At 42.3% G+C, this 17,269-nt stretch overlaps 1 protein-coding gene and 1 long non-coding RNA gene across 5 annotated transcripts in view; one reads left to right on the forward strand and one right to left on the reverse strand.

Annotated features, from left to right (window-relative positions):
• Positions 1–4,152: 4,152 nt before the first annotated feature.
• Positions 4,153–16,360, reverse strand: LOC123785090 (transcobalamin-1-like). 4 transcript variants are annotated; one of them, XM_087854902.1, is made up of 9 exons: positions 16,228–16,351; positions 13,308–13,487; positions 12,098–12,238; positions 11,026–11,178; positions 9,474–9,664; positions 7,107–7,296; positions 5,898–6,084; positions 4,680–4,798; positions 4,153–4,290 (listed from the first exon to the last, which is right to left on the reverse strand). In XM_087854902.1, exons 1-9 carry the CDS (start codon positions 16,304–16,306, stop codon positions 4,229–4,231), a joined length of 1,302 nt encoding a protein of 433 aa, XP_087711028.1. In that variant the 5' UTR covers positions 16,307–16,351; the 3' UTR covers positions 4,153–4,228. The 4 variants fall into 4 exon arrangements, with proteins under 4 accessions (XP_087711028.1, XP_045642720.2, XP_087711029.1 ...); XM_045786764.2 differs by having other exon boundaries at positions 11,026–11,181; XM_087854903.1 differs by lacking the exon at positions 13,308–13,487 and having other exon boundaries at positions 11,026–11,181; positions 16,228–16,360.
• The window catches only part of LOC123785092 (uncharacterized), a 106,742-nt gene continuing 101,624 nt past the window's right edge, over positions 12,152–17,269 (forward strand). Inside the window, exon 1 of the long non-coding RNA XR_006777600.2 lies at positions 12,152–12,268. This is a non-coding gene — a long non-coding RNA (uncharacterized LOC123785092). The remainder of the gene's footprint in view (positions 12,269–17,269) is intronic.

The raw sequence follows: 17,269 nt of genomic DNA on the forward strand, positions 1-17,269 counted from the left end.
ACTAGAATGTCCACTCCGAGGGGGAAGGGACTTTGTCTCTTGTCCATTGTTCTATCGCCAGCTCTCAAGCCACTACCTAGTTCACGGTAGGAACAGAATAAATACTTTCTGGATGAGCAAATTAATGAACAAATATAAGGCATGGGTTATAAAGCATTTTTTTTTCTTTCTCAGGGGAGTGTTGGTGGTTTTGTGAGGTGAAAGCACAGTATACATATGGGAGTGCATTTGACAGCTTCTAACATGGCTCCATGTTCCCACCTCCTGGTGTTCACACTCTTGTGAAATCCCCTTCTCCAGAGTGTGGGCTGGCCTCACTTCTCATGAATACAATACAGCAAAAGTTATAAGATGAAGTGGCAAAAGTCCAACTTCCCTCTTGCTTGCAGTCTCTCTTTGGCTCTTCTTGCTTCTTGCTCTGAGAAGGCCAGCTGCCAGGCTATGAGCAGCCTGATGGAGAAGCCTGTATGGCAAAGAACTGGGAGCAGCTTCCAGTCAACAGCCAGGGAGGGAGGAATCCAGCCAACAGCCATGTGAATGAGCTCGAAAGCTTATTCTTTCCCAGTTGAGCTTTCAGATGAAGCCTCAGTCAACATCTTGATTGTGGCCTCATTGAGAGACCCTGACCCACAGAAACTGTGAGATAATACATCCTGTTGTGTTAAGCCAATAAGTTTTAGGATGACTTGTATTATTAACTAATATGTGGTGTATGGTGGGAGATGAGGCCAGAAAGACAGTTTGAGGGCTTTGCATGCCATGTGAAGGAGTGGTAGGCACAGTAGTGCCCTCTGTGCTCCCTCCGCCCCAAATATCCACATCCTGATCACTGGAACCTGTGATATGTTAGGTCACATGACAGGGAGGAACTAAGGTTGCTAATGAGCTGATTCTAACATAAGAATATTATTTTGGATGATCTCGGTGAACCCATGTAATCAGAGGTCCTTATAAGTGGAAGAGGGAGGCAGGAGAGTGAGTCAGAGAAGGGGATGTGGTGATGGGAACAGAGGTTGGAGTGATCTAAGCACGGCTTTGAAGGTGGAGAACGCTGACTTCCCCCAGAAGTTGTGAAAGGTGAGGAAACGGAGTCTCCCCTAGAACCTCTAGAAGGAACTCAGCCCTTTCAACACCTTGGTTTTATCCCAGTGAGGTCCATTTCCGACTTCGGAACGCCAGAACCGTACAATGATGTGTTTGTCTTAAGCCAATAAATTAGTGGTAATTTGTTACAGCAGCGATAAGAATCTGATACAGGCTTAGGATCCCAGCATGGCACTGACCTTGGGTTCCAGAGCCTGCTCGTGACCGTCCTGACATGCGCCATGCACCCTTGGTGTGCCTGCTCTTTAAGTGCACATTTCCTTATAAATTGCCACTTACAGCCATGGTTGCTGCAAGACCAGTTATGATACAATCATCGCACTTAGCAAATAACTTCCAGAACAGGAACCACACAGGCCATACATTTCTTAACTCATATATTTCGACAGTCCTTGGCTAACTATTGACTGAACTTTTTTTTTTTCCCCAAGAGACAGCGAGGTGGGAGGGGGAGGGGCAGAGGGAGAGAGAGAGAGAGAGAGAGAGAGGGAGAGAGGATCTCAAGCAGGCTCCATGCTGAGCACAGAGCCTGATATGGGCCTTGATCTCATGACCCTGAGATCATGACCTGAGCCAAAATCAAAAGTCAGATGCTCAGCTGACTGAGCCACCCAGGCATCTCTTGACTGAAACTTATTAATTTATTTGCCTGTTTTCTCCTCTGCCTAATTTTCTGGTATCTACGCACCCAGACTCTCAGTGGACATCTGAGAGGTTTATTTGTGTTGATTATTCTCTGCTGTGGCAGCAGAGGGAAGTGTCTCCCCTCACACTCGGTCTCGGTTCTGTCATAGTGCGAAGCCTTAGAGCTTCTCGTGAGGCAGGTGTGGCCAGAGCTGGGATTCCTTGGGCAATGTCAGTAGAACTCGAAGGGAATGTTACTCCGTTTCTGTGCATGTCTGTCTCTGAGATTAAATGCATTCCTATCAGATGGCAGTGTTACTATATTCTACTGTGGGACCGCTGGTTGGGAGGAACTCAGCTCCGTTAAGAATGGAGGCTTGAGGTGCTACAGGGAAGTGTTAGAAACACAGGGGCAGAAAGTGAGATTTTACGTTTGATCCAACGAGAGGAATTAAATGAGAATTGCGAAGGAAGTGACTTTTTCATGCTGTGATTGCATGTTATTTGATCCGTGTCAGTGTGCCAACTGGAATATCCTTATACCACATTTGGGAGAACAGGTCTAATTCAAATTGTGTGCTTTACTGGTGTTGACTGGTTATTATGAAAGTGAGCTAGAATCATTGAGAGAGAGTCCGCAATCTCAAAGGGACCTATTCCAAATTTGTTATTTTGAGATTCAATTTCATTGGTCCGTCGCAGGGTCAATACTTCCTGTTATTTTTTGCTTGAGCTTACTTATTTTTCCTGATGGACAAAACCAACCATATGTACTGTTTTTTCCAGGGCACTACCAGTTTTTAATCTGTCTTTTTGAGTATAATTACTAATAGTGTTCGCTTTCACTCTTTACAGTTGTGGTTGGATGATAAGTCATGCTGTGTTTGATAGACAGGAATGGCACTTATAACCATTACCCCTCAATTTCCCATTGCTCGTAGAGTCTACAAACAGGTCTGACAGCTGCTGCCCCACGTGAACAGCACCCGGAGGTCTCCTGTCTCTAAATGAGCTTTCAAGATGAGACACAGACCCAAGTGGATAGGATCCATTGCTGTCTAGTTATGAGGGCATCTGTCATATCCAGTTAATGAAGAATCGGGTGGAGTTGACCCTGAGGGTTGAGGACCAGTACCAGAAAGGAATGGTCAAACCCTAATAGTAAAGCAGGGCTGCTGGTGGAGGGGAGGAAGCTAAGAGTATCATGAAGGAAACACAGGAAGAATGAGGGAGACATTGATAAAATAACTAATTCTGCCTGAAGACATCTTCCTTTTGGGGGTTGCTTTATTTAAAGATTTTATTTATTTATTTATTTATTTATTTATTTATTTATTTATTTATTTATTTGAGTGGGGGAGAGAGAGAGGGAGGGAGAGAGAGAGAGGAGAGGTAAGGAGCAGGGGGGGAAGGAGCGGGAGGAGGGGAAAGAATCTCAAGCGGGCTTGGTACTCAGCATGGAGCTCGCCGTGGGGCTCAATCTCACTGAGATCATGACCTGAGCTGAAATCAAGAGTGGGACACTTAACTGAGCCACCCAGGCACCCCTGATTTAATTTTAATTTTTTATTTTGATTGATTTATTTATTTTAGAGAGAGAGAAAAAGAGAGAGTGTGAGCTGGGGGAGGTACACAGGGAGAGGGAATGAGAGAATCTTCAGACTCTCCTCTGAACAGGGAGCCCAACACCACTGATCCCGGGATGCTAAGGTCAATGACCTGAGCCAAAACCAAGAGTCAGCTGCTGAAACGACTGAGACACCCAGGCACCTGTAGGGGCACCCTGATTTAATTTTTTTTTTTAAATGTGAATTCTACCGAAATGAACATCAAAGGTGATTTTTTCTGCATGTATATTTTTGATGATATGAGTATTAGAGTGTTTTTATGGTGAAGTAAAGGGAAAATACATGTGGGAGAGGAACAAATGAACCCAAGGGAGATAGCTGGAGGAGGGGATATTATTCCTGAGACTTTATGGACTGGTCTTTTATGTAGAAATCTCACCTTTCCCTCTTTCTCCAGAGCAGAATTTTTCTCTCTACCCACTGTCTTTCTGAGGTCAATATATCCACTCAGTTTGTCCCTTACATCTGGGCCTCGGAGAGCTGTCTCCCTAGAGATTTTCTACCTGATCTCCTAGGCTGCTGCTTCAACACTCGCTCTAGAACCTTATCTCCATTCCCACCTGCTACCTGAGGTCACCCACACGCTCAGCAGTGGAACTCTGAGTAGAACTCAGCTTAGACATGTGGTCTCATCTCTCTTCCCTTCCCTCTTCCTGTGGTGGTCTTCCCTCTATCAGTAATCCTTTACAATGAAATAATTAGAACATGCTCTTTTTGTATCGCGGTTGATATTTTATTGAAGACACGTAGAAGGGGAGGTTATTGACCCTCCTATTGAAATTGAGATGAGAGAAAAGGAAGGCATAAGGCCAATCTCCGCCTGCAAGTCTACTGCAAAAGGATTTGATCCAGCTGAGGAAGGTTTGAATTTATTAGTATGTGCTCCAGCGAACCGCCAAATCATCTCCTGCGTGGACAACGTAACCACCGGCTCCTGAAAAGGAGGAATGAGAAGTGGATCAAGTGATTTTTTTTTTTTTAAAGATTATTTGTTTCAGAGAGAAGGAGAGCACGAACAGGGGGAGGGGCAGAGGAAGAGGGAGAGATTCTTAAGCAGACTCCCCACTGAGCATGGAGCCCTATACAGGGCTTGATCTCACAACCCTGAGATCACGGCCTGAGCTGAAACCAAGAGTTGGATGCTTAACTGACTGAACCACACAGGCACCCAATTGGTCAAATGATTTCATCACCAAATCACCAAATAATGGATCTCACTTTCCCCATGCCTTGACACATTCCCCACCAAAGCTCACACACTCACATCTGGGTGTTTGGGGCATTGTCACTCTGTGGGGCTTTTTGGCACTCTCTCTCTCTTACCTTGGCTCAGGGGTTTGCCATTGCTCAGGAGCTCCCAGTAGGTCCTGTCATTGGTGTTGGCCTTTATGCCCCGAACACAGGTGATGTAGGGGCCCCATGAGCTCTCCTCTGCTGTGAAACTGTGGGGACAATTAATGGGTTTCAGGAATTTAGAATTTTCAAGGGCAACTTTAATGGGCATTTCTCAAACTTTGACGTACCTAAGCGTCATTTGAAGCCGTTATCGAGAAAAACAGATTTCCTGGCGCTATCCTCAGATGCTTTGATTCTGTAGGTGAGGTGGGGACTAGGAATCTGCATGTGTTGTTAACTCTCCAGGTGATTCTGCTGCAGGCACTCCACAATCTACGCTAAATAGAGGAGTGATGCCTGTTTCTGCCCCTGCCTCCCTTCCTGGTAGACCCTCTGTAGTCAACAACTGCTAACCTTCTACCCCAAGGTAGTAACTGTTGAAGATATATGTATGTATATGGACATATAATTTTCTCTATAGCGTCTTACAGCATGTTACTAGACAAAGTAAATAATTGCTGATTGGATTTAGGGAGTCAAATGAACCATACCTTTCAGAGGCAAAGTCAATATCTTAATTTTAATATTTGGCCTTCTTAGGCCAGGGAACCTTAATCTAGGGGTCCATGAATCTGAAAGAGGGGAGCATGGAGAGACTCAGGGCATTTGTGAAACCTCTGATTTAAGGACGAGTTTCGTGTGTATGTTCACCTGTCTGGGATCAGCAGCCACTGCACTCATCTGATTTTTATTTATTTTTTACTTATTTATTTTGTTTTTTAATTAATTTTTTGTTATGTTCAGTTAGCCAGCATATATAGTACATCATAAGTTCTTGTTGTATGTAGTGTTCGACTGAACACTCATCTGATTTTTAAAGGGGTCAGTGATTCAAAAATAATGACCCAGTGTTCTGAACACCAAATGACTGACCTAAGAGGTTCTATTTGTTGAAGGAATTTTGCAGACAGAGGAGAGATCCCTGGGTCTTATTCACCCATTAAGTGAACATTAATTTAGTACCTACTGTGTGCTAGAAGATGACAAGTATCACCTTTTTTTTTAACCCCTGCCATGAGATGTAGATGGCCAGCAAAGTACTGATGAAGACGTGTTTCAAATGTACTTTGTTCAGGTGCGTATGTATTCTTACTGAGTCTTTCAAAATCACTAAATAGCTTCACCTTAGGTTGCGTACAGACATACCTAAATCGAGTTGCATTTTCTTTCTGAGCTTGTTCCATCACATCTAGGAAGACAGAACCATTTGGCACAGAGACTGTGGTGTTATCTATTTGGTTATTGATTACCACAGAGTAATATACTTCGATTTCAGAGGGTGAGACAGCGGGTGTCACTGATACAGGCTCCTGAGTGGAGATGTTGAAGGAATCTGGCAAAGACAAAAAAGCAGAGAAGAATTACTATTCAGAATAATAAAAAAAGATGTTAGAGTTTACCGACCCATCCAGCCCCTCGCCCATCCCTACTTTCCTTTACCAAGAGAAGGATTTGCTACAAGGAGCAAGAATCATCAGCCAAGGGGCAGATCTCTTGTGTGACTCAACCAGATAGGCACCAGCTGGTAAATGTGATTCGGCTCCACTCCCAGCTGTTTTAGCACTTCAGTTGCTCTATCTCCTTTTCTCACAGAGGCTCCTGAGTTTTCGCAGTTTTGTTGCTGTTGTTTCGTTCTTGTTTTTGTTTTGCTTTGGTACAGCATACAATAATGCTTCCCTTTTTTCTTGGGTGCCTTTTTATTTCTTAACATTTATTGAAAAGACATTAAATGCCATGCACTGTACTGATCATTTTACTTGGCTTATCTTATTCAGTCCTTACAAAAACCAACATTAGATACTATTATCATTTGCATTTTTTATACTAGTAAACTAGAGTTTGATATTAAACATTTTGTCTGAGGTCCCTAAACCTACCTATAAGTGGCTGAACCAGGAATGATCAGAGATAAAAGTCAAGTCTTTCATCCCTTCTTGAAAAATCAGTTGTTTGAATATACGATTCGTGCTCTAATTTTCTTGTAATACTGCCATATTCCTCCCATATTCCTCTGAGCTCCCTGAGGGCTCACTCATTGTGCATAACAGAGAGTCAGGGACACCATAATAGTTTAGAATGGGAATGATGCTCAGAACATCTAACTGGCCATCAGAAAACATCCCTATGGAGATGGACACCATTGAATCAAATCTACCTTGTTGATCAGTGTTTGAACCAAGAACAACATCTACTACCCTGTTAAGAACAAATCCTCAGGTGGTTATAATCACTGGTGACACATGGAGGACTGAGTTCTATCTGGGAACCATTATGCTTTAGTGGTTTATCTGGTCACTTCCGGTCCCTTAGGACACCTTAGTCTCACATTGCTTTGGGTATTATGCTCTTTAGTACCTGAGCCATAGACACAAGAAGAGTCTTTGTTAACATCCAGGTAGGTCTTTCCCATCAGAGCCGGTAAGATTTGAGCTGCAGCAGTTGGCATACGGAATGCTCCTTGAGAAATTTCTGCGAGCACTCTATCCCGTGTTTTTTGGCAGTCCCATTGATTTTTGTTGTAATAGGTTGGTGAAACAAAGAGAGCCTAACGTGTGAGAGAAAGAATGAGAGGGAATGAGAATGAATGAGAGAAACATCAAATAAGGGGAAAGCCTATATCTAACGAATTCAGTAAATATTTGCTAGACATACAGGGGAAGCACCTTGGACAACTAGGATACCTTCCTGTCGCCAAGAAATTTATAAACTAGTTTGGGGGGAGGTGGGAAATTGCTTAATAACAGAACCAGTAATGGCATCAATGAGAACAGACTTTCTCTAATGAGAGAGAAATATTCACTCTTGTATTCATATCCACTCGTGTAGCCTTGACGCTGGAACAGTACCTGTCACATAGGAGACCCTTGATAAATGCTGTTAACAGACAATCATAAAGGAGCCCCTAAGGTGAATGCCTTAAGAGAAGCAGCTAGTGCCATGGCGTTCCAGAAGAGGAAGAGCACATAAACATTTGGTGACCCTGAAGAAAGGCTTGGTGGAGAAGGCAGTACTTGAGGTAGGCCTTGACGGTATGACAGCATTTCATTAGGAGACAGCAGAGGAGCACTGCAGCCAGGGGGACCGCATGAGCAAGGACGCTAGAGTAGTTGCGGCCAGGGCATGGCCTGTCTGTGATGACACTGTCTGCATCTTAGCAAGATCCCCAGGGGATTCCTCCTGGCCTGGCAGGACTGGTGTACAGGGGAGACTCAGGGTGATTGTGGAAGAACAGGCTGGAGAGTGAGGTGGGGGCCACATCGGTGGACCCCTGAGCCTCAGGGTGAGGTGCCTGACGTGATTTCCTTAACAATGGGGAATCCAATAGCTTCTTGAATAGAAACTATCGAAGCAGCAGATGTAAACTGGATCGAGGGGACAGCATGAGGGGGTAGGAAAACTCAGGAAGGTATCAGAGTGAGTAAGACGGGGACCAAAATGGGTTGGTCCTGCAGACATCACTCTGTAGTTTCTCAGGGAAGGACAGTTTCTCTTTTCATTTTCTTCCGAAGACCCTTTAAGTTAACCAAGAAGTCAACAAGCATTTGTGGGATATTAAAAGAAAGGATCATATTTCCTCTTAACAACTGTCTTGTAGGCAAGCAGCTCTCAAGCCTGCTGTGAATGAACATCACCTGTAGGGTTTTAAACCCGCCCAAGGCCCATGCTCCCCCTCTAAGTTTCTGTATTAACTGGCTGGTGTGGAGCCTAAACATGAGTGTTTTCCAGCAGCTCCTGCAGGTGGTTCAGATGTGCAGCCGGAACGGGCAAGCACTGTTTTATCAAGTCCAAACTCAGCAAGGCACACAACAGCCACACCAGCACCAACAGTCAAAATAACCTGTGTGACTGGACACCTGTTACACCCCCAGCTGCTCCTTGTAGTTTTGCCCAAGGACCCTGCCCTGGCCACGTCGAACACCTTGATCTTCCTAAGATACGTTACGTTCTTTCGTTCCTCTGGTCTTTGTCCTTGCTGTCCTCTCTCCCTTGGAAAGCCCTTCTATCCTGGGGTGGCCTGGCAGACCCCTACTCATACCAAAGACCCAGTGACATTTTTTCTGTAAATCTTCCTTCATCTCTTCTTGTATGTACCTGTTAAGGTTGAGTAAATCAGTCAGTGAGTGCAGCAATGAAGCCCCAAACTTCAAGGAACATATACAGGACAGAGTAGGTGCTGAGTGTGAATTTTGAAACCAGCTATTCAGATTCCATCCACGTCTGAATTACTCTTTGGCTTTGTAATGTTAGGCAAGGTACTGATACTCCGTGACTCATGCACTTCTTCTGAGAAATGGAGGTGATAATATTTTCCTCATTGAGTTGTTGTGTGCATCAATGAGCATGGCAATAAAGACTAGCTGGTATTACTGGCACTGCCTCTTATGACTTGGACAACAATAATCTAATCTGGGAGGTAAGCTCCAAACGCTGATATATGGCAAAGGGTGAAATTGCATTTGATAGAACAACATAGTAGGTTGGAGTAGACTCTAGAATGACAAAAAAGTTGTAGTCAAGAAAAGCTTCATGGTCGCATTGGACATGGAAAGATAAGGATCTAAGGTGAAGAGAATACATTTCCATCAGGGGCAAGAATCACGTAAAATCAGTTAGTATAGGAAACAGAATGGGTCATATCTTAGAGGTCCAAGAAGAAAGGCTACAGATATTTCTTTCCTTCATGACTCCCTTCTCTGTCTTCTGTTTTGCCCTGTGACTTACCTGCATAGCTTCTCCTATACTATATATGTTTCCGAGGAGACCATTTTCTGTTTTTTGAGACAGAATCTCATTTACCAGTGACTTCGTATGATTAACAATATTCTTTATAGCCTTTCTATCTGTTTGCTTCTGCCTTCTTGTTATTTTCTCCTTCACACAGGTCAGAGCCAGGACAGCCATCGCACCAGTATCTGCCAGGAAACAAAACAGTGGTGATAGGGTGTCTGACCATTCCTTGGACTGAGGGTCTCCTGGTATGTACAATTTCCATTGCTAAAAGAGGGAGAGATCTAGACAAACTGGGAAGATTGGTCATGCTGGTTGATGATGGAGAGAAGGATTTGAAGACATAGCAATCATCCCTCCAGCTCTCACCACTCAGATATTTCCAGATTTTGAGTAACCCTGTACCTTGTACTCAGTAACTCACCCGTTGGTCATAGAAACACATATGGATTTGCAGGTTCATACACGTGAACAGTCTCTCGCTTCTATATCTTGGTTGTTCTCATTTTTTTCACCTATCAGCCATATTGGCAAAGGAATTGAGAGAATTCATGATGATACCCCAAACAAGATATGTCTTTGCAATGTTTCAATGTTTCCATTAGGCCGATTAGGAAATAGCACTTCAGAGAATTGTTTTCCAAGAAAGCTTCTTAAGGGGGAGGATGAGGCAAGAGTTTGGAAGAAGGGAGGATAAGATCTTTTTTCTGGCTTGTTACTTGGTCCTGCCTGGATCCTTTTTTTTTTTCCTTTCAGTGTCATTTTTTTTATAATAATGTTTTTTTATTATATTATGTTAGTCACCATACAGTACATCCCTAGTTTTTGATGTAAAGTTCCTGCCTGGATTCTTTAGGTGTGGTACCTTCCATCTCCCATTGAAAGAAATCTCACAATCTTCTTACTATCCAGAGATACAGAGTGGTGATTTTCTTTGGGCTTCTTGGCGAAAGATGAGCTTGTGTATCTGGATCCATAGGGGCTGAGCTACAATACTAGCTGTCTACAGGGGGAATCTTTTTGGATGTGTAAGCTGACCTAGGAGAAAATTTCTAGTCCTTCTCTGGTGGATATACAGACCTCATTGTTCAAAATATTGGGCCTTGTCTATGTAGAGGTTGTGTTGTCCACGTAAGCCCACACATCTGAATGGTCCCAATAAATTAGAGAAACAGCCAAAGTTAAGATAAATAAATTCTACTGTTCTCTTTTCTCTAATACTTCCTAAAATGTGTTATATGAAGATTCTCACAATATATCCTTATTTTACAGAGGGGAAAATTAAGGTCAGAGTTAACATCCATTGGTTATGTAATTCAAAGAAGGGGTAGGGTAGGAACTAGATCTTTCTACTGTATTACACATCTGGGAAGATGCTTAAATGCCCCCCAACATCCATTCTTCTCAAAAAGAAAATTCTCTTCCCTGATCACTAGGGTAAAGAGGATTAAAAACATCCAAGTACTTACTGGCAGAAAAACTCAAAGGAAAAGACTTACCAGTGACTGTGTCCTCTATGCCAAGGGAATTGGGTTTAATGACTCACCTACTGAGAACTGTTCATGGAAATAGTAATTTTTATTTCCAGGTTTGAAGATTTCAGCAACTTTACGAATCGAGTACTTCCCTCTGAACAGACACAAGGCCAAAACATCCAGGCTGAGCTGGTAGTAGTTAGTCAGTGGATTACCATCATGTTCTTCTGTCAGAGAGGAAAGAAATACCTTACTCATGGAAATAATACTGGAGTAATAAATTTTCAATCTATTCCTAATCTATCTATTTATTAGAATTTCTTTACATTTAAGGAGAGGTGAATAATAGAGGGGGGAAGATCGCCCATAGAATCAGCAAGCCTGAGAAATGGAAAGGCTGTTAAGAACCACCAAATTCAACTCAACTCCTTTCATTTCTTAACTGTGGAGACTCAGCACTAAAGAGATTAAAATACCATCCTGATACTCAGGTGGTTACAGAACTAGGACCAGAACACAGATTTCCCGCAGCTAAGCCTCTTGCACTTTCAATGCAAATGTGTTCAAACTATAAGTAGAAGTAGAAGTGGGGGCCATCTCAAAATGAGATGGGATCAGAGCAGCTTAACGAATAATAGGATAAGTACTGGGTGGGTGTTGAAATAAAAACAATGCACTTCAGTAACAACCATCATGGTCAGCCTGTTTGTCCCAGTGATAAAGTACTTTGGGCCATCTTTAGCCCTTCTACTAGTATCATATGCCATGGAACTTCTGACATAGTGTCTTGTGTTGCTCAGCTATTTCTGGTGTATTTCATTATTTACCTAAAAGCCAAGCTTCTGGAGAACAAGAGAGCTGTGTTCTATGAGTTTGTGTGTGCGTGTGCGTGTGTGTGTGTGTGCACGTGTGTGTTCATCATCACATGTAAGGTTGACGTACAGTTGATGCGTATTTGAACCTATTTGAAAAGAAAATTGAAGATGCATGTTGAAAGAGGGAAGAAGGAAAAGTGAACTGCAAAGATATGTGGGATGAATAGAATGAAGAGGAGAAAGAAAGATTGAAGGGAAAGTTTGTCAGTTCTGAACCAGTGGAGGAGAAGACAAGGTTGTCCAGGGTCTCTGAAAGTTTGATTCTTACCCATATTTTTAATTTCTGCTTGGAATTTTTTTTGTAGATTTCTGACCAGTTCAGAATAATTTATAGAAATTCCATCAGGCCCTTTACATGCTCCAACAGCCAGGATAGCCAAGGCAAGCTGTCCCGAGGTTAACGATGGCTCTGAAAAGAAAAGTATTCAAGTTTAACAAGGTACATGCTTGTGATTTTTTTGGCCTCCTGTCTTGCTTGTGACTTACATCGCCTGTCAATTCTCTCTTTTTTCCCACTCTATACAAATACTTTACTGTCCTCTTCTTTATTCCCAAAGCAGAAACTTTTCCAGCAGTGCTGTATAAATGCAAGCTACATTTTAGTCTTCCCCATGAAATCATGGGAGGTTTTTGGAATCATGCAATCCTTATAAAAATTTTAAAAGAAGAAAAATAGATAATAAAACCTTGGGATTTACTCTCTTTGTGGGTGCCATCTTGCCAAGATAGTAATAATTGACCTAGTTTTTCTGCCTATAAAATGTCAAAATTCTCAGGCTTCTCATAATTCTTGCAATAATATTGTGAAGTAGGTAGGCGTGGCTTCATTTCCCCATTATCTCAATTAGAAAGCTAAGGCTCAGTATTGACATGAAGGACTCAGGGGGGAGCCTGTACTCAAAGCCAGTCCTCATCTGGGGTGCCTAGGTGGCTCAGTTGGTTAAATGTCTGACTCTTGATTTTGGCTCAGGTCATGGTATCAGGGTTGTGGGATTGAGCCCCGTGTTGGGTTCTGCACTGAGTGCTGAGATACTCTCTCTCTCTCTCCCTCTCCCTCGGTCCCTCCCCATCTCTCTGAAAACAAAAACAAAAACACCTGTCCTCATCTCTATTTCACTGTGGTTCCCTTGCTATTGTCAGCTTCTCATGTGTTTGTTATATCCCTGTCTGGTTGTGAACTCAGCTAGCTTACAGAACGGTATTAGTGGGTAAGAGTCTTTAATTTCTTTTGCTTTTCCTTGTGTCCTTTTGAAGGAAAATGTTTCTCAGGACTGAAAGAAGTCAGGCCTAGCTGTAGAATAAATGGCAGAGATGTGATGATGTGAGGTCCCTTTCTGTCCCCTCAAGTTTTATACAGCTAGGATAGATGTAGCAGGGAGACTTTGGACACAGAATTTTGTCCAAGTTCTGTTGCTGGAGATAATCTTTATGGATAGGTAAGTCTTTTCCTAAATCTTCCAGAGAATATAGGTACTCGCCTGTACTTCTTGTAGCGAGAAGGACTTTTTCAGTCAGCTGTTGATCTTGGCTTTGGCTCAGGAACCCACCAAGTCTGAGGGACAGCAGTACATTGGCGGCTTGGATTCCTTTGTTATATTTTGAATTGATCATTGTGCTTATCAGAGGGTTTAGAGCAGTATAGTTTTCTTTGCTTACCTCTGTGGTAGAGGAGGGAGGAAATAAGAAATACACACTAAGAAAGTATTAAGGAACAAGAACCCTAGGAACATGGTTTGTCTTAAAACGTTCAGTAACGATGTGGCACAGATAGAGAGATCCAGTGGTCACTGGCTATGTTGCTGGAACAGTACGAAGGTGGATCTGGAATCTCTGCTACATCAGGTATTACTCCTTTACCAACCAGCATGGAAGTGTTTCCGTGTTCTAACAGCTATTTCAATCTTACTGTTGTGTACTGGCAGAGTATCAGTCCTGCCTGGGAGATCTAGTATCATTCCCTGATTTTGATGATGAGGCCTGGGTGTCATTGGAGGTTAAAGAAGCCTCCGTAATTGAAGGCTTAATGGAGACTTGAATACATGTCTACCAACTCCCAATCTGTAGTCATTTCTACTTGCTGGATTGAGTTCCTTCCCTTCTCTATTTTCTTCTAACTCAATTAGTTTATTAATACTGAGGGAAAGAAGACAACTCGTCTATGTTATGGTGGAGATTGACCCCAGAGCTGAATTGTCTGGTTGCTCAACTGACCTGGCATCAAGATCATTCTTTGGCAGCATGCACCTTTCAGAAAACCCTCAACTCTTATCCTACAACATGCCCAAATCTCAAGGGACAGGATGGTGGAGTCACATTCTACTGTGGAAGTAAAAAGAGAGTCCAGAGGCCTCAAAAACTGGAGGAAAATAAGAAGAGTTAGTTACCACTTAAAACATTTTTAAATGAACTTTGTTCAGGGGTGTCCGAGTTGCTCCGTTGGTGAAGCAGCCGATTCTTGATTTCTGCTCAGATCATGATCTCACGGTTGTGGGATCGAGCCTCGAGTTGGGCTCCACGCTCAGCTCAGAGTCTGTTTGAGATTCTCTCTCTCCCTTTCCTTCTGCCTTTCCCTCAACTTTCTCTGTCACTCTCTCTCTCTCTCTGTCCGTCTCTAAAATAAATAAATACAATTTTAAAAAAATATACGTGGTTGACACTCCCAAGAAAAATCCCTACCGATCACCAGATTATCTCTTGGGTTAGTGGGATACTGAGAAGAGCATGAGCCCTGTGTTCAGTCAGACCTTAGCTGGATTCTCTGGTCCTTAACTTATGACTACGGGTGACTTACATAACTTTCCTGACCTTCAATTTCTTCATTTTAAAATTGTGGATATTAACCTCTATTTTATAGATATTAGACAAGAAATCACTTAATAAACTGTAAAATACCATACATATTATCACTTTTAGCTCAACTGGACTTTCTTTCCTTTTTTTTAAATAATTTTTTTATTATATTATGTTAGTCGCCATACAGTACATCCCTAGTTTTTGATGTAAAGTTCCATGATTCATTATTTGTGTATAACGTGCCCTCCTTAATACCCGTCACCAGCCTATCCCATTCCCCCACCCCCCTCCCCTCTGAAGCCGGATTTTCTATCACTATTTTTAGAGAACTGAGGCAATGTGATTTCTCTACCCCCAATGTGGGGCTCAGAATCATGACCCCAGGATCAAGAGTTGCAACAGTGGTTTTAGAAAAGTCCTGGTTTGTTACAAGAACAATTGGATCATTGATGAATCATGGCTGAGATTTTGTGGAAATTCCAGTTCAGCAGATTTTCTCGTACTGAACAGAGTTTTCAGTTCCTGGTCAACCACTCATCAGTTTCCTTGACCACTAAAGATGAAGTTAATTATTTTGTACAATGAATTGAACTTCAAAACCTCCACACATACCCCCTACTCTTAGGATACGACAAAATAAATGACAGGCCAGGAAGAAAAACTAGAGTTGGCAGAGTTTGTGTTTTAGCTTGTGTGAACGTAAGACTTTCTGTGGTGTTGACCTCCTCTTGTAGGCTACAGAATACCAGGAGCATGTAGTCACCGATGGCAACATGAGTCATCTTTGGACTGGGTTTAAGTTCAATTTAAGGTTAAAGACATAAAAAAGAGAAATCATGGCCCTGAGAGCTACACCAGGCTTCATGACAGCACTTGCTTCAACACGTTTCCCCAATTATCCTCAATCTATGGATGAAGCTAAAAAAAATTCAGAAACATTGGATCATTCAGCTAGTAAGGGGTCAGACTACACCTGAACCAGTTTTTATTTCTCCTACTTAGTGCTTTTTAATAGAATCACACGATCTTGGGATCCTATACCTGGAGGAGAGATGATGAGCTTGTACCCATATCCTGTGGGGATGAGTTGAGGGAGGGAGATATGTACCTTGGAACATCTAAACTCAATAATGACAAGAGAGAAGTCTTTGTTATTTGAATGGGATTATTAACATTATTTTTTATCTGTCTCGTTATAAGGGGTTAACCTAAAACCCATGGGTTGAACTTCAAAAAAATAGATTACATCTCAAATTCAAAATATAACTTTCTATGATTTTGAAAAATTCCTGGGATCCTGAATATTCTATCATTGAAAAGGAAGAAGAATAGACACTTGCTTGGTAGGGTTGCTATGGTGAAGAAAATCTGAATATAGGAAGAAGAGTTAGGCAAGTTAGCATTGAATCTATGACTGCTCTTAAAAAAATATAAATTATGGAACATTCCTCACCATGGCCTGTCACGTTTTACATTACTCATAGAGTATAATCACATATAGAACTGGAATAGGGTCTTCTCTCAGGTCACTCTACACAAGTCCCCTGCCAGTAGACTTTAGAAGACTATCACACTAGGAGTAATTTTAGCTCAATGCATACTCACCACAGATCTCACATTGTTGCCTTGGAATAAGAGAAAATAATAGGAGCCCCATTAGGGGCAGCTGGTGGGATTGTCTCATCTCTCCAAGTGTTCTGGAATGGTGAGGGCTTGTCTGGCTATATATTGGGTGATGGCAGAGATGAGAGCTCCTCCTTTAGCTTGCCTCAGCCTCTTTCACTTATGCAAATATTGAGCAATGTCATGGGGTGTGGTCAAGTGTATTTGTCCAAGAATTGTGATAAACCAGGAAGAAGACTTGAAAGGTATGGTTAAAGAGGAAGAGGAAATAATGTTCTTTGTTTCCTATCCCAAACTTTAGGATTCCCATTCCTTACTTACCTTCAGCCCAATGAGAATAAATTAAATTGCCCTCTTTTCCATTCCACCTTTGGTTGTGTTTTATTTATTTTTCTTGAAACATTAGATTTGATGGGGCGAGGCCTTAACACATATAAAAACGGAAGTAGAAGTTGTAAGACTGAAATTGAACTAGGCAAGATGGGGGAGCCTGGCATGTGAGGATCTTTGGCATAGTGGTTTTTGATGTATGATTTTCTTCTAAGATAGGTGCCCTTAGGGTTTCATAACCCAGCAGGAACACCACAGAGATATACATCAAATGTGAATTTTTGCTGTGCCAGGAAAGATGCTACAAGCTGCATGTGAGAAGTGTTGTCTATTATAGGTCTTCCAAGAACTATCAGAGAATACTATCAGTTTGGTCTTAAAATGTTTGCTGTGCATCAGCAAGATGGCAGAATAGGAGGTCCCCTGCTCATACTCCCCACAACAGCAATCATTTTTGCAGCCATGTGTGGACACAAGTTTCTATGTGGGAGCTGTGGCTTGGTGGAACCACCACGGAGAGCTTACTGAAAAGGCACACCAAAGAAGAAAGACCTATATTCACAAATGCTAAAGCACAGAATTTGCCAACTCTAATTTTTCTTCTTGGCCTTTTTCCCTGTTGCACCCTGAGGAGCCAGGCTCACTGACCATGATCCTGGATAGAGACCAGAAAAGATCCCCATCCGCTTGTGGA

This window comes from Ursus americanus, chromosome 24 (genome assembly GCF_024610735.1).
Source record: "Ursus americanus isolate L20-20 chromosome 24, mUrsAme1.1.p, whole genome shotgun sequence".
NCBI lineage: Eukaryota > Metazoa > Chordata > Mammalia > Carnivora > Ursidae > Ursus > Ursus americanus.